Here is a 20,398-nt window from a genome sequence, read left to right on the forward strand (position 1 = left end):
CAAATGGAGCACTGTCTGCTGGTAGCTGACTTCCCCACAAATACACTATAGAGTGAAGATCAGGATTTGTGTGATCTAATATGTTTTATGTAGCTTTAGGAAATCCCTTTCAGCTACATGTAAAAGAGGTCATTTGGATAAAGATTAGACAAATGTGAAATTACGCACTTCTAGCCGAATTCATCTTTTTCTGCCTTCAATCAAGTTATAAGTTTGGTCAGAAACTACTGTTCTGTGGAAAACAACGTAATGCAAATACTAAAGCACATTTCTGTGCCTTCTAATAGCACAGAAAAAGAACTGGAATGGACTTAAAATAGCCACCAAGTCCATCTCTACCTGCCACAAAGGACTAGTTCTGGCTTCACAAATACTTCCTAACTCTTTCTTAAATTCTCAATTGTCTAGTTTAATTATTTGCGGACTTGCAGTATAATGAAATCCAACAGTCTGCCATCAGAAAGGTATCAACAAGAGGAAGAGGTATTGTACAGAAGTGGCATTGTCATACGCAGATGTACTGCACTTTGTCGTTTCTTTTTTTTCTTCTTTTTTAAACTCTGCTCTCAGTACCACTTTATACAAAAGGTAACAGTTCAAATACCTCCTCAAGTTTTGCTCATCCCTAGCACCCAAGCAGAAGTTTGCACCTGCACTATCATCTTTTGGTCACTCTGCAATTTGCTCACCTCAGTCTCCTTTGGAAAAGTTTTATGAGCACTAGTTGCTCCCTCCACTTCCAAGCGTTCGAGGAACTTGGAACATCATGGAAAGCAACACTAACTTATCCACTCTGCTTATCCATTTTTTATTCACACATCCCAGACGCAAACGTGAAGGGCCCAAGCAGAAATAATGTTTTGGTGGCTGATGCTCCCTTCGCATAAAGATGGGGGAAAAAACATGTGTAATAGGATAGGGAGCAATATTCTCTATTCCCCTCACCCTTAAGTAGCTACCAGGCACAGGAGAACCCAACAGAGGTTTTTTTTCATTTGTTTTGTTTGTTTTTTCCCCTCCTTAGGGACCCAAATAGAATGTTAAATCTCAGTCTGCTTTGCATTTCAATATTGCCAACCTATGGCTGTCACAAATTAAGGACATCCTTAGGTTAAATCCCTTATGCCTTCAAGTGTGAAATCAGAGAAAGTTTTTCTTACATCTCCTTTTCTGCACAGGTAGCTTCATCCCAAAATAAAATGATGATTCATTAGGTTTCTTTCATGTATTTCACAAATCGGACAACCATTACACAACTAGTCTATGTAAGTAACATAGAACAAAAAAAATAAGTGGACTGAAATACAGTGAATGAAAGTTTTGGAAAAAGCATTAAGCTGCCTTTTAATGGGTTCTATTTATTTGGCAACTCAACAAATCAAAGAGATTAAAATACTAAAGCTTAGCCTCCTTACCTTGGTCTCTGAAGTTGTTGTTGATTATAACTGAAAGTTTTTAATAATCAGCGTAAATTAAAGATTTGATTCTACATGATGACTTCTTACAAGCTTTCATTTTGTTCATAGCAAAGGGAACCTTAGGGCACTGTCCCAAACAGGAACTGTAAGGAGAGTCTGAGTGATTTGTGCCTCTGTTGGAACACCATTCTCTCTAGGTTGGGCCAAATACCACCTTAGCCAAAAAGGCAAACTAAGGTTATGAAAGCCTCTCACAAAAGACATCATATGATCTCAGTTTATAATAGTAACAAGCAATTGTTAATTTTCAAAATGGGATTACAACCCTGCTAAATATTTGATTCCTTTAAAAAAAAAAGTGTTGTTAAAAAATTATATTCTGTATTATAATTAAGGTAAAAATTTATAGAAGTGTTTCAGGTTGTACATATGAATTTATTTGTAAAAAACCTCAACCATGAAATCAGATTCCCTCTTTGTTTAACCTAGATAAACACAAAGTATATATTCAAAGTATATTATAATTTACTTAGCTTATTACTTAGCCTACCATCTAGCCATTAATGACTCATACAAAAGTGAACTATCATATGTATTTCAGACACCCTTGACACATGTAAACATCAGCAAGAATTCCCTTTGGTAAAATTCATTCTCCAAAGTAGCTCCTTTTCCTGACAATTCATGGATCCCATCTTGCCTTTAATTCCTTGAATGCCTCATTAATGGGTCTATAGATATATATCTACACACACACCCCTATATATATTTAAAAAACCCCCACAGAACTCAAGATTCCAGAATTTAAAGTTGAATAAAACACATGAAAAAGAACCTCCAACCTTCTTAGCCTGCATAAAGAATTTAATTTGAATCTTGCGGTAAAGTAGGGGCTAAAATTGCCTTTAAAAATGGACTTTGAAGTATGTGTATTTCTAGCTGAACGATGTGCAGATTCAGCATGAGAACAAAATCTCAGGAGAACTATGTAACTACAGGAGCAGGTGGAATAGGCTCATATTCAACCTTCTGGGCATCCCAAACTGAGACCAGGCTTCATAGATAGAAGATTCAGATGAGAAAGCAAACTCAGGCACGTGCCCTGTAAATGCCTTAACAATCTGAGTTTGTAAAGTTCATCTTATGGATGAAGAAAAGATGCATACATTCTATCAGGTTTGTGAAAAGCTTATACATGCTGGCTTGTAAAAATGTTTATAGCAATTGTAGCATAAACACTTTTATAAGCCAGCACGTGTTAGCTTTTCACTCTTTACAGATACATCAGCAAACTTGTCATCCACGTAGACACAAACAAATGTTTGAATTTAGAAGCTCTCTTTTCAAAGAATTTGGAAAAAAAAAGGTGAAAAATAGATACTCGTTAGAACCATGATTTGGCATGATGTGACATGATGTCAAAGCTCCATTATTAAGCCTGACATTGGCTAGATATCATCTTTTTTAAAAACATTTTTGAAAACAAATCTATTCGCTTAAACACTACTATTCAGATTTCTGCTTTTATATTTTAAGGAACATAAGAGAGTTTTCAGGAAATACCAGCTTTCATCTTGGCCAATGCTTTTATGGATTACTCTACTATTACTTGAGGTGAGCATTAACAAAGGAAAACTCTCAAAACAAAACCATGCAGAGTCAGGCCTTCTGTATCTGTGAGTCTGCTATTGCTGTAGCGAGATAAAATATTTATCCTGCTACAACCACAGCCCAATGAGTGCTTCTTTCCTAATCCATAATCACTACGCATTGTTCCAACAGTCAGCTTTGAAAAATTTGACTCTTAGTCTTCTCTAGCAAGAGCTTAAAAGGCTTTCACTTGTTTTACTCTTTTTTATCCTGCCACACAAAGGAAATTGCTGAGACACATCAAACACTGGTTTGCTACAGACACCATCATATGAAACTTGCTTACTCAAACAGGCTTTGCCTATAAAGTACAGAGCACAGAACCACGACATGTGGGATGACAACTTTGATGTACTCACAATGGGCAACGACGTCTCACTGCATAGTCCTAGCTCACGTTTAGATACACATCCTGTCTGATGCAATCTAGTAGCACTCTAACCCTCACTTTTACAAGGGATTAATTTTCACTAAACTGATGGAAACAGTACCCTTTCAAGACACGAATCAGTTCTTTTCTGAGAACTTGCATTTCAAATGGCTGGCTGGTTTTGTTTTTTTCTTTTTTAAAGGAAGGTTATCTTGTGTTTCAAAACTATTTTCCAGGTATACACTTGTAGAAAACACGGCACACACATTTTCGCCCAAAGTAATTTTTGCAAAAGTTTGCAAACAAGGAGTCATTATTTTACTTTATTCCTTTCCAGAGAGCTTTCCTATTACAAAACAATATCTGATAATATTGCAATGTCTGATAATATTCCAAAATAATACTTTATTTATAAAATGTCTATCTTTTCAAAAATATACAGTAATTTGTAAACAAAAGATTCGCAAAGATGCTTTTGCTATAACTAAATTATTCTTAATGTTCCAGTTTGTTACATGTAACATGAAGCCTTTTATCTTCATAATAGCAGTGTGTGGACAAACTAGTGATGCATTCCAACAGAAACTTAAGCATGACAGATGAGGAAACTTGTTTATATAAAAATAACTGAAGTGCATCAACGGTCAAGATTAAGTTTTAGGCATTCCTTTTATTTTCCAGATAGAAAAGTACTATAAGAAAGACTAAACTGATAAATCAAACTAAAAAAAATCAAAGCATCAATGTAAAGAAAATAAACAGTTATAAAAGTCTAATTGAAAACTGTAGAAAAGGAGGATGTGAACAATCATCCTTGCTTCCACGCTGGAAGTATTTGCTGTGCACAAGGAAAAGTCAGCAGTTTTCCTCCTCCTTCAGACACACAATAGCAAAGATGGAGCTTGAGCAATTTTCTAAAATAATTAAACAACAGGTATACAGGTTGTCTTGTTTCTAGCCCTTTCATATTGTTGTTGTGCTACACTGAAAGCTTTTTACAGCTAGCACTTCACCGTGTGCCTTTTCTTCCAGATGCGAAAACATAGTTTATTAGCTTGTGAAACATCTGCATGTTTTTACAAAGGCTGGCTCATGCAAAGAAATCAGTGAGCAACATAAGTAGAAGAATTAAACTGGGTTTTTACATTATTATCATGACAGCAACTGTGTGAAGAAAAAATAAGCTAAAAGAAAAGTTCTTCTGTCCATACATAAAATGTCAAAGGGTTCAGTCCCTCGGCAAACAAATGCTAACTAGCACATACAGTATTAACGAGTTAAACCACAGTATGCTTTATTTCTCCTGTGAAATTCCATCATTCTGTTTTGCAAGGATTTCATATAACTTTTACTTTGCTTCTTACTTTTGTTCCTACCTTCCTCAACCGTAATAGAGTTTCTGGTTTGAAAGACCTGGAGCTTCAAAATACTGTAATTTTTAATTGCTAACTTGGTAAGCTTTATATCCTCTAATCCTATTCAAAATATTTCTTTCACTACATGTGAATGAGAGAAACTTCACATGCCCTAAAGTTTCAGAAATTGAAATTTACTTCAATTATACCTGAGGTAATCCTATACAACATGTTGGGATGACTGAGACTGCAGCTAGGATTCTGTCGTTCCAATAAAACTTATCTGAAAGGTCTGTAAATCTCAGTGAATCATTTGGCAAATACACTCTTGGCTCTAGGTGGGTTTCAGGTGGGTAGCTGGTAAGTTTGAATTCCAAGTTTCCACAGGAATGGTTACTGTCTGTTTCTTTACTAAAGCTTTCACACTTTCCAGTGCGAGACAGAGACTCTCTTCATGTCTTAACATTTCCCAACAAAGGCTGAGAAAAGTTGTGCATCTTTACAGCTGAAGACTTGTAAGAAGAGTTCAGACAAGTAACCACCAGTAAGGACAGCACCACTGACCCTGATCCTGCCCTGGGGTACCTGCAGGGGATAAACGGCCTCTCAAGAACTCTCCCAAACCTACTTTCATGACTGTAAGATCAGTGGCTAACTTCATACTTTCATACCAGATTACAAGATGACCTGAGTGTGTTGTGTAATGGGTTTGGGAGTCCTAAACAGCCCACCTTACATCCTGGCTTACTTGCATCAAAACAAAGGCTTCAGCCACCTCACAGCTGATTTGGAGCTGCCATAACTGGCACATCCAAGGAAACACATCTTTTGGATAAGGGCTGTCCTGGGCACTCTAACAGAACCAGAAGGGAAGCAGAGGGGAAGAAGAGAAAGAGAAGATCTGTGAAGGGCAAATATGAAGGAGTCAAAATGGTAGATTTGAAAATAAAGGAAAAAACTTTCATACTTGGAGTAGGGGTAGTAAAGATATGCTGGTGAAAGAAAAAAAAAAAATTACACACTTTAGTTTTTGATTAGAAATACAATCTCCCTAAAGGGTTGTGGAAAAACGTTTGAAGATACAGAGGCAAACCCGTGGTGCTACAGCATTGAAGACAGAATAAGAAACTTTACCAAAAGTCAACTTGAGAAGACAGTTTAAAGGCTTCTGCACATTCATAAGACCAAAACCTAGAAACCTAGTATAACATCAACAGTATGATTTCTGTCCTCATTTTATATTTTTTGCTGATTGGGGTGGGAAGGTGTTTGTTCGAGTCAGTCAGCACAATTATCTGTAATCTACAGATTTCTCCCTCATTAGTGAATTCAGCCTACTGATACTTATCCTAACAGAGGAAAGCTGTGAACTTCAACCTATGAATTAGCAGAATAAACTACAATAGCACCACCAGAGACCTCTGAGTGCAGCCTCTCAACAAGAATCTTCAGGACTTAACCCAAATTATTTGCCAGGATATTGGGTATGTCACATAAGGTGAAAGTAGACAGTCTGAATTCTGGATATTAAAAGTGCTTTGTGCGTCACAGCCTTAAGCACTAGCAACAAAATTGAATATTTATCAATACCGCAGTTTTGGTTAATTATAAGCCAACTTCAGATGTTGTTTCTAGTAGTCTGGGAAGGTAAAGGAAGTCTGCAAGCCTAATTAAAGCATACACAAGGTGTTCTACAAATCGCAAGGACAGCCTTACCTGAATGCATTTTACTTTTCCATATTCAACGGTATAGTATTACTTCGTGACATAAAGGCACAGTACTGAAGCTAAAGCTAGTTAATTTTAAATTGCATAAATGAAAAGATTGTGAAAAACCATACATTTCTATTCCATTGTAATTTTCTATTTCCACACCTTAGCACGTTAGCCAACTCAATAAAATTTACTAAAACAACTCTTAGAGCCAAGAATACAAGAAAGATGAAGGTTAGAAACAATGCCAAGGTTAAAAACAATGAAAGAGAAAACCAACAAAACCTAAGCAAGGAACACCACTCAGAAGACTAAGGGAAGATGAGATTGCTGGTATATGTAAGTCAGATGAAGTTCACAGTAAAATAAATTAATCAAGGATTCTCACTTACCTTTCTATGAAGCCTAACTGCCTCTAAATGGCTTTGTTTCACCTTCCAAGCTCTAACAAGTTTTAAACAATAGATAGCTGCCTGATATACAAAACTGAGATTCTGATACCTGTGTTCACATTAGATTTCTTCCTTGAAAATTTGCTGTTTCATGTGCCTAATTTAACTTTAGCAAGTATAAATGAAATTTTTTATTTATCATTATTTTTAAAAAATCTTTTCTCTATAAAAACAATAAATTCTGAATACAGAAGCTGCACAATAGTAAGTTGGAACATTTTTCTAAGAGAACATGATCCTCCTTCCCAGCCTCCATTTTTTATAGGTCCACTCTAACAAAATCACAGCAGAGTAAGGTAACATCAGGTCTGTATGGCCTGGGACAAAGGCTAATCTGGAATTAAAATGGATAATACGACTTATATAATATGGGGCCGCAAAGAGGACAAAAACGGATGCATACTTATCTTCAGTCATGAAGCTTATGAATATCTTGATTATCTGCTTTAAAACATCTGCTTACCTACATCATGCAGAGGAACTAAGGAAAAAAACATAAGACATACCTGTATTAGAGAGAGATCCTCAAGCTGCAACCTGAAGAGGTAGTTTCTGGGGTTAAAAAAAAAAGTAGATAAAAATTAATTTTTACAAGTGTTTAAGTAAAAAAAAACATTACTAGTGTTTAAATAAAAACATAATTAATGAATATAAAAGACAGGAAAAAAATAAAGTGACTGGTAGTCAGGACTCTCAATTCTTTCAGGGACTGTCTTAACATACAGCCCTTTGGGCTAAGGACTAAGGCAATTTCTAAAACAGACTTTCAGCTTGAAGGACTGGCTGCATATGAATAAAGTAGATATTTATACTGCATACACGTACATCTGAGTCATTGCACCAGTCTTCCTTTAGAATCAATTGGAGGAAATACTCAGTGCTTTGGCAGATTAGTGCGACCAGTGTTAGACGTCTAAATGAGAATAAGAGGACAGGCAGACTAAAGCTGTCTGTTTCTCTCCACAATGACGGGAACCTGGCGCAATTAGCTCAGCCACAGATACATAAAGTTTGAAGCAAAGGATCCCAGTAGAGAAACAGAGTTTTCACAGTTCTGATTGAAGTCCTGTCATACCCGGTCTAATTTATTTGAAACCCGAGGATCTTTTCCACATACAGCAGGAGCTACACACGAACAAAGCATATTTTTCAAAAGCCCATACTTTTATTGCAAAAGGATTTCTCACTCCACTTTTTCCTCTACAGCAGCATCGCTGCACCTGCAGAACTTGGGAGGAGTTCAGGCAAACCACGAACAAGACGTGACGCAAAAGCACTGCTTGAAACCTGGGGAAATGATGGGTTAGGATACTCGGAAAGGAGAGCGTGCCCCACTGCCCAAAAACACTTCCTTCAGCACATGCTGGTGCAATATATGTGTGCTACCACAACTCCTCCCAAGTTACTGTGTCTATCTAGTTAAAGCAGCTGTCTTATTACACCTGTTCTGATAAACCAGCTCTGTTGGCAGCGCTCATGGTGTCAGTCCACGACCTTCATAAAAATGAGCAAATACCACTCCATCTTTGAACTTATTCCAGAACATCCTTCTCTAGTGCAGATTCTCTTTTGTGCTAGGTCTGCAATAAGGCTCTTCCATGCTCCATGTCCATATTCCTCCTGCCCAATTTTTTTCTTCTTTCTTAGTTTCTTCTCACATCTCTCTGTCTTCTTTTCATTATGTCTTTTTTATTTTTTACTACATTTTCACATATATAATATTCTTCAGTCCCCTTCTGCCTAATTTTTACCTTATTTAAAGCAATTCTGATTTTCCAATGCCACTACAGAGCGATTATGTTTTATAGATAAAAATAAAAAGGAAGAAATTTTTTAAAGATTAATATAAACTACTTCAATTTTAATTTATTCATAACAAATCTGTAACATTAATTTTTAAGATTTCAACAAATTCACGTAAAGTAACAAAAAAACAGATAACAGAGAGATGAGTAAATTTAAACTTTAAATGTAAATACTTGCAATATTCACAAATTATCTGCAATATTACATCCATGCAACTGGTAGAAGTGTAATCCAAATTAAAATTAGGCCACATTTTTTGAGATAATAATTCTAATTATTTCCAAAGAGGTATGAGTTATTGTTAATTGGCACAGATGGTCAGGACCTGTAGTTTACATCTCTATTTTTTTTTTTAAATGAGCTCGTGGGTGGGGGGAACAAAACCAAACTGTGTCTAAAAAGAACAAAAAGTATTTTTTTCAAAGCATGTATCTCAGAAACACAACCACTATCATGACCAGCTTTATTTATGGACTCTGGGGTGCAGCTATATGTATTTATTTATTGACTCTGGTACATATATGGTCTACTTAAATTGTGGATGTACAGGAATCGGGTCACCAGTCTTTCCTAGGAATACTGCTAAAGGGACATACTCAAAATGCAACAGGCAGGTTATTAAGGGCAAGATTTCATAAGAAAGTAAAATAAAGACAAGAATATTTGTTATTAGCACAGATAAACCACCACAAAGAAATAATCAAAATACTTGCTTTTGAGTCATGAAGAGACTTGAAGTGAGCAAACAAAGAAAACAGTACATTGCAGGACAATGTTTACACAAAGCTTCATCCACAAGCTATGTGCAAGTTGACTTGAAAGACTTTCACTGGAGCATCAGAAAGTGATGCATGTAGTCTTTGTCCTTCTAACCCATCTACACTGTCTCTGTAAGGACAAAAAATACCTTCACATCTGCAAACTGTCTTGCTCAGAAATATACAGCAGGGAGCTCCTCATCTCATTGCATATAAGCTTCCATCAACCATCATTGATTGTGCTTCTTTCACTCCAGATATCAAAGTTAAAGAAACCTACAACTTCACTGCTGTTGCAAATCTTTTTTTCCACTTACAGAAGCAGAACACCTTCTTTCTTCCAGAGAAACTGAACTGCACCCTCAGCAGGTACAAACTGTTTTCTTAACTCAGTGGTATCAGACTCACAGGAGTGGCACATAAATGCCCCATCTCACTCTACAAATAAATGTAATCTCTGTTGTAGAATATATAAGCAGACAGTCTGGTCTCACACTTTTAGTTTTTGGGTCAGTACTTAGCATAGTGTCATGTCAGTTTCTATGTGTACTTCATCTTGAGACATCTACTGAAGATTTATCACTGATGTGGCATTTTAAGACAGATTATCAAACTATTAATGTCTTTTTACGGTCTTTCATCTTGACATCATTTCGGCCTATTAAAAAGTAAGCTATTGTCCCAAACTGTAAAAATTCTAAATTAATAAACACATAAACATAATGTCAGCGTGAAGAAAAAGAGAGGCTGAAAATTTTGTGGGTTTTTTTTCCTAGAAAATGAGATTTGTATCCTAGGCAGTAGAGCACAACACTCTACTCATTGATATAACCAGTGTGGAATTAGAAATATTGACCCTTCCAGTTTAGGGAGACTAAAATGTCTATATTCTTGTGAATGAGCCAAGAGCCAGAGCTCATTAGCATACATTTTTCAACTTCCTGTGGCTGCCAATAACCACTTAAAGTATTATTTTCAGTTTCATAAAGCCAGCAGAAATAAGATGGAATAAGAAGAAAAGCAAGGGGCAAGACATAGTAAAAGCATTACACCTCAGCACCATAGAGATAAACTGAGCAAATGGACAGCACAGAGTGACTGTGACTACATAAATAATGCGAGGACAAGTGGCAAACTAGCACTCAGAGAGCAACCAGAGCTATTCCTACCTAAATGTGCCCACTTCAATAAAACTTGCAGGACTACGTTTAGCTCTACAAATAGCTATCGTATTTGTTTAACATTCTAAGGCATGCATCTCTAACATGCCAGAACTCATTCAAAAAGGACATATATGAGAAAAATCTGAAAAAAAAAAAAGCATGACAGTAAAAAACCCACACTGGAAATACGATATTAATAAATCTGACAGTCCAAAGAAAAAGTCTATGCCAATTTTCATGACGTGCAAAACCATTACGCTGCTCAAGAGATAGGTGACAATACTTTTTTCAATATGTTATGGAGATTATATCCTGGATTGCCCTTTTTCAACCTCTGTTTAGCTTTATTCTAGTGCATTTATGCTTTGAAAGCAACAAAGGATGTGAAATAAAAATGACCAAGTACATTTCAGAAGCATAGATACAGACCTCTTAGCACATAGGCCTGTCTCCTGTCCAAATATGGTGGTAAAAAAAGCAAGACAAATACAGCTTTACACGCTGGAATTAAACTGATTTGACACTGGCGGTAATTGGTAAATTTGTTTCCATTTAGTGCTTAATGAATGAGAAAAGCAAATATGTTATGTAAATCTGCAAACAGAAGGACACTGTAATGAGAAGAAAACACAACTAACTCTGAGAAAAAGCAGCATCCTGTATTCCTTCAGATAGCCAGCAGGCAATAGGCATTTTGCTTTACATTCACAGCACTCAACTTTTCTAGCTGAACTATGATAACTAAAACCTGTTAATCAAGAGCCTGCTCAAACCCAATGGCAAAGACTTCCACTGGTACCAGTGGGAACTGAATGAAGCACCACGAAAAGCATGCTCCAGTCACCTCCTTGACGACAATGTATTGCAATCTATGGCAGTGAATACATTCAGTATGACTACAGATAAAAGTATAAAACTAATCTTCTCTATGTTCCTACGCAAGTCCATGTCAAAAATCAGTTGAAAACCCATAAAGATTCAAAAGTACAGTGTGTCAGTAATGGTTGTAAAATCCAGCACTTTACCCTTTTCTTTGTGAAACAGCAAGCTATAAAATGTGAACGCAACAACAATATATACTGTTGCATTAAACACAGATGTGAATTAGAAGAATGTTAAGGTGGCACATACAGCTTAGGAAAACGCACTATAGATTAAGCTTTTAAAAAACTCATAGCAAAAAAAAAAACCCCGTCCCAAGCCCCCATATGCATCTGCAACTGAAAGCCTGAATCAATAAATAGTGGTTGCAGCAAACTCAGAAACTCAAGGCATGACCAGACATGCTGCCAAATGTCCTGGAAAAAAAACAGTAAAAGATTCCATCCTGTGCACTTCTTTCAAGAAACTATTTCACATGAAAGAAGAAAATTTTATTCAATTTACTGAAAGGAAAAAATATTGAGACCGAAAATGAAAAGTATAAGCTCTGTAAGATTCAACTATTAAGCAAAAAGTCACCATTCCACAATCAAGACGGGGAAGTTTTGGGTAAAAGCCAATTCTAGTTCTGCAGGGCAGTAAAATCAGCAATTGGAAATAAAACAAAAAAAGAAAAAGAAATAATAATAGGAAGAAAGGAAATAATCATTATAAATAAAAAATTATGCTGTAGAAAATTCATTTGGTTATATTAAGATACGATAGGAAAAATATGTGAAAAAGCTAAGGATGATACATTGGAAATGAAAGAAACCTAACCAAAGTGGTCTAGTTGAACTATTATATGAAAATGGTCAAATTACAATAATGAAAAGCAGAATGGTCAATAAGTAATTTTTTGTCTGCATTTTGCAGGAAATAGAAGTCTCAGCAAATGAGAATAATGAAATAAGTAGCTTATCGATAAATGCTAAAGATGTGAAAACAGCATACGCACAGATATAAATATTTTCAGACTGGCAGGTCATGCTAATTCAACATAAAAATTATGGTGAAGTGATTTTTGGTCTTCTTGCTGCTCTTTTTTAATAATTTCTAAAATTACAGGCATTCTTGAGGAATGGAAGACTAACCATGTTTTATTAACATTCAAAAGGGCAAAAAGGAAGGCTCAGGTGATCATAGGCTGACCAGTGAGACATTGAGCTTGGTAAACAGAGTAAGAAAAACCACTATTGGAGTCAATTAGGAAAGAATCCCATTATAAATTAAATTAATTCACTCAAAGGTCCTGTAAAATCTGATTTCCTTCTCTGACGGTTGCTCCTCAGGATTAGCAAATCTTACTACATTCACTTCCCTGTGGCTCCACATACAGCCTCAGCAGCGACTAGAGATCCTAGAACGTAGGACTCCTGCACAGATGTCCAACAACAGGCAGGCATCAGTTCTACGTATTTCTTGCCATAGGCTTCTCCAGGAAAAGCAGAAGGGCGCTAGTGGCCTCTCTCTGTAGCTCTGGAGCTCGCTCTCCTCCTGAAGTCCCATCATGCCATGTCATCTCGGACATGCATTACCATCTTCTTCTGTTGGCCCCTGCTTCTCATGCACAGCACCCAAGTTCCCCAGCTGGAGATAGCCTCAGAATATTTGTCACCTGAGCACCTCTGATACATGCAGACCAAGGCTTTTCTGAATATTATGCTTTAGTCCAGATAAGTTTGTGAGCTTACTCATTTATTTATTCAGTAAGTTGTTGTTGGGTTCAACTTTATCCTAAAATATCACCTCAACCAAAACATTAACCCTGTACTTCATAACCATGGCTGACACCAAATCTTTAACACTTTTTAAAGTTGCAACGCATATCTCAAGGTACATGCTCCCGGTTTTACATTTTGGCAGATATGCCATACACTGTACAGTACCCACCCGCATAAACAGCCATGCAAATCCTATGGGGTCTTGTTACCATTTCACTGTGCAACACATTAATCTTCTGCTTCTTTTCAAGATTAATTTGAAATTAAATTTAAATGGTATTATTATAGCTCCTCCAAAAAAACAATAATGGGAATGGGCTTACATAAACAGAAATTTTAGACAACTCACATCTTTTGCAGCCTCCTTTCCTACAGTAATCAACTTTGGCACATAAAGTTTGCTTGAGCCATTTTTTTTCGGGAGGGGTGCGGGGGGAAGAGGTAAAGAGTCTAAGGTAGCCAAAGTTTGGACTTCTTAAAAATTTTATTATTTTATGAAGAAAAGAAACTGCAACAACAAGATGATCAAAAACTATGTAAGTGGTCACATTAATGCTAAAGGTACTTAAAGGAAGGAGATACTAAACACATTTTCAAAGCCAGCCTTGAATTTCCCTCCTGTGATCGTGCTATAGTCCTCTGGTAGAGCCGTTAGTTTCCAATAAAGCCCTTCCCTTCAGTGGAAGCTCGCTGTACATTCAGAAGCAGGATGCATACCAAGGCAAGCACATGATGTCAGCACATCTCTGTATAAAACACAACCTTGCTCCCATCAAATTTTGAGAGGTGAAGGTCATGTACACAGTATGCATCATTGCACTGATAAATTTTCTGACTGTACTCTTGGAGTGAGGATTGAGACTCACACGCCTACCTAGCATCCGAGCAGCCCTCTCACGAGTGCAGCCACTCAAGTGCATCCACGAGGGCGTTGCAGTAACTCATGCAAGGCACCAGTATTTCAGAGGCAGGGGAGAGTCTTTCACACACCTGACTGCTGCTCCAAGCAGTACCTCTCTAGGACTTCTATATCCTGATTATCAGCCTCTGGCAAGCTGGTAGCTCCCTGCCCTGCATTTCAGTGCCATAAAAGCACACACAAGTAGACAAGTTCAGCAAGGACCAAACTGCTGGCGATGTTGGACAGAAAACGTATGTGTGGACTCACATTCGTTGCAGAAGAAAGGAGCAGCTAACTGACATGAGAACACAGTCTAACCAGGAACCAGGAGAAGGCATAGGTTGCCCTATTGTGCAGCAGGACATGTACTACTGCTAGTAGTACAGATCGAGCGTGTCATGACTTCAATTAAAGACAGGTACCTTCAGAACACCATTCATTTGATGTAATTTCTAAAGATGACTTGCACTGAAATAGCAGTCTTCTCTGCCAGAGAAGTTCCATTTACCTCTTTTCATCTTACCCCGAGTCAACTCCAGGGCTCCTCTGATGATGCATTATGTTAGTTCCACTAATTAAAATGGCAAGACATTAAATCAGCACAAGAAAATGAGTAATTTTTGTGGGGTTAGTGAATTGACTAGTGTTACTCTGCAACAAGACTATTACCAGAGCTGGTGCAAAGGAGGAGAAAATTGCATAGTGGAACAAGGCATGAGCCAGAGAGGTACGAAGCATTAGCTTTTAAAAATATTTAGGAGCCCATTAGCAAGGTAAGAAAGAGAAGCAGTAGAGGGAGAAAGACCTTCCTCTTTCTGCAGCAGTAGCATGATAATTTCTTTTAGATTTAACATTAAACCATACCTTAGATTAGATCAGATCAATCAGTGGAAGGACAGACATTGATTACCCTGAACCAAGTGTTAAATGAGCAATAAAACCCAGATGGATGTTCAAAGAATATAGCACTAATTCCTGGTGCCTGTATATTCTCCCAGTATGTAGCATTCAGAGCATCTCACTAACAAGAAGCTATCAGATTCTCCTGCTGGGAGCAGACAACATCAAGAAGCAAACCTGTACAGTTATTTATTCCTTTATTAGAGATTCTTAAACCACTGTTAATGAATCCTTTAATTTGCCTTTCTGTTATTATGGCAAGTAGTGGTAATGGTTCAAATTAACGTTCCCAAACACACATCTAATTAAGTGAAAAGGCATACTGTTACAGTCCTTCATCAGCGAGATAAGGAGTGACTGAGGCAATAAACCACCTCAAAGCAAGTTATAATCCTCAAAGCAAGTTCAATTAACTTGCAGGAGAACATACAGGAGAAAACCTCTGTTATTAGGGTGCTCTGTGTAAAAAATAATGTAAAATATGTCTAAATATATATTATCCAATTAAAAAAAAAAAGTTAAACAGCTTTGAGACCCATTTCTGATAAGTAACGATATAATTTTAAAGTATAGCTGAACTAACCCAACTTGAATTTTAAAAAATAAATTACCACATCTTAAGAATGAACTCCTGCTAGGCTCCTACCAGTTCATAATTTCAAGCACAAGAGGCTTGGGAAGAGGAGGATTACTTAATTTTTCCTTTAAACAAACAAGTTTCTTTTGACATAATTCTTCCTGCATGGTCTGAATAAAACCATTAAGGAAAAAAAAAAAAAAGAAAAAAAAGGGAAAAAAGAATGGATTAAAATGGAAATGTAACTGATTATTTTGAACTTCAACATTTTTGCTGCAACCTGTTGGGTTTGAGACATGCTTCTAGTTGACTCTCGTTTTACCAAAATGACTGGAACACTTTTAACAATTTTTGATTTATAAAAACTAGAGCTGATAAGTGTTTAGTGCATTGTCAGGGAACGAGAAGAAAAAAAGGCAATGCACAATTTGCCAGGGCAATTCAGGCACCGCTGTATCCTTCCCCTGAGCTGGTCTTTTGCCCCCTCAATTGACCTTTCCAAGAGAGAAACAAAGAAAACGCCACAGGACATATGGCAAAGCGCTTCCACATAGGAAAAGGCGGCAAGTTGTTCTTGGGGAAATCCATGAATCTCCATGCTTACTGGCATTTCAAAATACGGACATCATTATCATATTTGATTAGATGCTAAGTCAGTCCACTAAATAACACACATAAAAATATTCATCTGAATATTTTATCAGGATTTATCAGAATAAAATAAACAAGCAGTCTCTCATTTCCTTGAGCTTACTGACTAACGCCCTGAGAGTAATCTTTCACTGATGCCACTTAATTATAAAAGTAAATTCTGCCCTGCCGTATGGGTTTTTTTGAAAAAAACAAATGAGTTCCCTAGAAGGTTTCAGATTGCAAGAGAACTCATTTATTCTTATCTGCCAGGTCATATGTGATGCTAAGAACAATGCCTGGGGCAAATTTTAAAGATAGTTTCATGGGAACATAGCTACATTGCCCTAGTGTCAAAAGCCAAAAGTCTTCGTAACGTACTAACAACTGTTTTACATCCATACTGAATTTTCTCTGTAGGGTGTTTCTCATTAATCTATTTTCTTTTTTTTTTCCATTTTACATAAATGTATAACCTCATACAATTTAGCACATACCTATTAAGAAAAAAGTTCCTTTTACATTAAATCTATATCCAATTGACATTGGATCAATTGAAAAATCTGTCACATTCTTCAAATGCAAATTTTAAAACCCAGCAACCATAATAAAAATCATTCTTCTTCCCTTAATTCGGCTTCATAAATTGAACTGTAATCTTCGCTTGTCTTCAGTTCAGGCTGTTTGATCAAAGTCGGGCAAGATAAATTTCTCCCTCTGCCTTTTCCCCTATCTGTCCCCACCCCCGCCACCCCACTCCCCCATTTCTCAAAGCTATCTAAATGAATTTCTACACAGACAATTTGTGCAAAAATGTCCCAGGCAAGCAGGGCAACTGTGGGTTGTTACTGAGATCCAGGCTAAGTCATCAGTCATTTTAGAAGATATTCCTCTCCCTCTGAAGCCCTCGCCAATGGTACATATGTATCTCCTTTTGCACAGCAGATTGACAGAAGACCAAACAACACTGTTTTAAAACAAAAATATTACAACACTTACACTTCAGATCCAATATATGTTATTAAGCAGACCTGCTACACTGGAAGGTGTTAGTGATTGTCAGGTGACTCTGACACAAAGACAAGCCCAAGCCTCGTTACACTTGAAAATTGTGCTAGCTCCTTTTACAATTAAAACAGGAGGTATAATTGAACCTGTACTGTATAGCAATATCCAGAAACTAAAGCAGTCGCTACTCAGAGAGTAGCATTAGACTTCATGGTAGGAAACGCGTATGAGTCTGACTTAAGAAATAAAGACACTCCCCACTGTTGAGGTACAGAATTTGCAAGGAATTTGAAAGGTGAACAACAAAATGGACTGCAGTTACTTGTTTCTGTTGCATTCAGAGAAACATGACTGTGCACGCTCTAGAAATAAGTCAGACTGAGCCAAAAACAAACTTCATTGGGATCAGCAGCCTCTCTCCCTAATGGGGGGGGTGGGAGAGGGAAAGGGGGGGTGGCTCCAAATCTTAGGCAACCCTGAGCACAAGGGAAATATCAGTGCCAGGGTGGATTGGATGATTAAAGCAGTTGTGTGCTACTACTGGAGGAGTAACATTCATAGATCCCTGCAGACGGTGTAAGGAAACTGAAATAAGCCTAGGAGACTCTGAATTAATCAACTCAACACCTATAGGAGAAGTGGACATTTTGCAGAACAAAATAAAGTATCAACTTCTCGTGAGGACTGGAAGACAACCTGTGGAGGCAGGGGCGGGGGGGAAGGCAGGTAAAATTGTAAAAAAAAAAAACCTATTTTTGCACAGCAACTACAGAATGCCCGTAGACATCAGAAGACCACCTTTATTTCCCAAACTGGACAAGATGACTAATCTTAGCAATATAGAACTAGTAATTAACTTCCTGGTCGCTGCCTGCTATGGCAAATACTATAGAATAATGTCCCTTTCATATATTTAGAGATCTCTATCTCAAAAATATTTCTGTTCTTGTTTTGTTCCAGCTGGTAAAATGTGACAAAACTCCTTGTTTCTTGACAAATTACCCATGGCCAACTTAAACTGACTTGGTTTTCTGCCAACACTACTGTGCGGTTTATACAGCTATTTCCTTACCTAGATGTACCAGCTGATGGATTTATGGGCAGGCGCTGCACATACGCTCGGCCTTTGTTTTCCTGCACTGCAATTCCAACCTTCTTCATTTGCCTATTAGCAGCCCGTCCTTACATCTCTCTCTAATTTCAGTTAACCTCGTTTATGCATATATAAACAGAATAATACACACTACTTCAGCTTAAAGTCTCCCAAGGACCTTGTGCAACAATATCAGTAGTTCTCTGTCACTACGGGAGACAGCTTTTGAGGCATCATGGGATCACACCTGTCTTTTTACATAGCTGCATGACAGTGGCAGCTCCCAACGGGAATCCAGTCTGGATCCCAGCTGGGATGTTCTCTGCCTTGCTTATTAAGACAAACAACTTATGAACCTCTTTAGAGGCTGTGGAACTTCAAAAATGGAAGAGAATCACCCGCAGCGACTATCAGTGATGGAGAAGGGATTTAAGAATTTCCAATAGTGTCAAATTTTCACAAGACTGTTTTCTTTGGTTTCTAAGACAGAGAAATTTGGGGGAAGAGTTCACTAAACTCCCCTAAGGTGAAAAAAATCAATTATAAGCTTAAGCTGAGCCAGGACACAGCTCCTGGCTGTGAAAATCATTCCTCTGGTTTAGAAGAACACCACCTTACTAAAGCAGAAGCCTAGAAGTGCAAGCATCACCCCGGGGTTTTGTTTGGATGCTGGACAAGTAAATCATAATGGGAGTACTTCTCGTGGCAGTATAAACACAGTAATAACTAAGTTTATTTGTAGCTTTGCCACGTGCCACATCGCACATTTCCCTTCTCCACCGCTGATTGGGTAGAGAAAGGAAAACCATGTTAGAGGGCTATAAATTATCATTTTCACAACTGTGAATCTGAACTCTGATGAGATCTTACTGAAACTGTTCAGATCTTACTGAAATTACATTGCACATAGTTATTAGTTTTTCAGTACTGAAATGTTAGTACAAGAAGATAATAAAAAAAAATTGTAGGAATATTCTAAGAGAAATAACTGTATATCAAAAGATATTTCACCAGGGAGGAGGAATTAACAGTGCATTCTCTTCACTGCCTTTATGAAAGCACATTTGTGGCTTAGGACAGAAAATGAATTCTTCTAACAGCTCTTCAGATATGTGAATCCTGTGAGGTAGATGTGCAAGAAACTTGTACTAAAATTTTATTCACAGGCCATAGCACAAGTATGGTAATATTAATGCTCTGTTCAGATGTCCCTGGGTGAAAGGTAACTACAAACAGTGCGTTAAGAAAAAAAACATCAGCGCAGCCAGTTGAGACTATGAAAGGCTGCAAACACCACTCCTGTGAATGAGCAGAAAACTCAACATCATCTTCACAGTGAACGGATTCATTCTACATGGTAGCGGGGACTGCATGCAAAAGGTGCATAATCAGTAAGATCAACACTTGCATTTTTGGGACTACAGCACCCTGACAACTGGTTGCTAGTCTCCGAATCTATGACTCCATGACATACAATGACTTTCACCATATAGTCTGGCACAAGAGAAAATGTATAGTCCTTCAAGAGAAAAATGTATAGTGAAAAGGACATACTAATATCAATAATATGTACAACTAGTGAAACCCGGTGGCAAGTGCAGTTATTCTAAAGTGTTTGGCCATGGAGAATTCACAACACCATTGTGGAAAAGCTTAGAATTTAGAATGGAAATGCAGAATTAGGAAAGGAAAAATCCAATAAATTCTATGAACAAATAACAGCTAGCTATACTGGACTGGGGAAAACAAAGATTTCTGTTGTGATTTTTAAAAACGCTGTATATATTTAATTTTGCAATTTTAGCCAGAACAAGAGATATGAAGCTCTGAAGCAGCATTAACTTATAGAGGAACCAAATGAATCCTATTGCTTTTAATGTATTGGGTCTTTTGCAAAAGGCAGAATTGGCAGCTGGCATATTTTTGTAGTCACTAACTATTCAACAAAATCATCCAAAG

General features: G+C 37.3%; 1 protein-coding gene across 2 annotated transcripts in view; it reads right to left on the minus strand.

Moving 5' to 3' along the window:
• The window catches only part of SEMA5A (semaphorin 5A), a 352,567-nt gene that overhangs the window by 201,920 nt on the left and 130,249 nt on the right, over nt 1-20,398 (minus strand). For both annotated transcript variants that reach the window (XM_075142440.1, XM_075142441.1), the window contains one exon: nt 7,465-7,510. In XM_075142440.1, the coding sequence (XP_074998541.1) occupies nt 7,465-7,510 (46 nt within the window). The remainder of the gene's footprint in view (nt 1-7,464; nt 7,511-20,398) is intronic.

The sequence above is a fragment of the Calonectris borealis genome, chromosome 2, assembly GCF_964195595.1.
Source record: "Calonectris borealis chromosome 2, bCalBor7.hap1.2, whole genome shotgun sequence".
Classification (NCBI taxonomy): domain Eukaryota; kingdom Metazoa; phylum Chordata; class Aves; order Procellariiformes; family Procellariidae; genus Calonectris; species Calonectris borealis.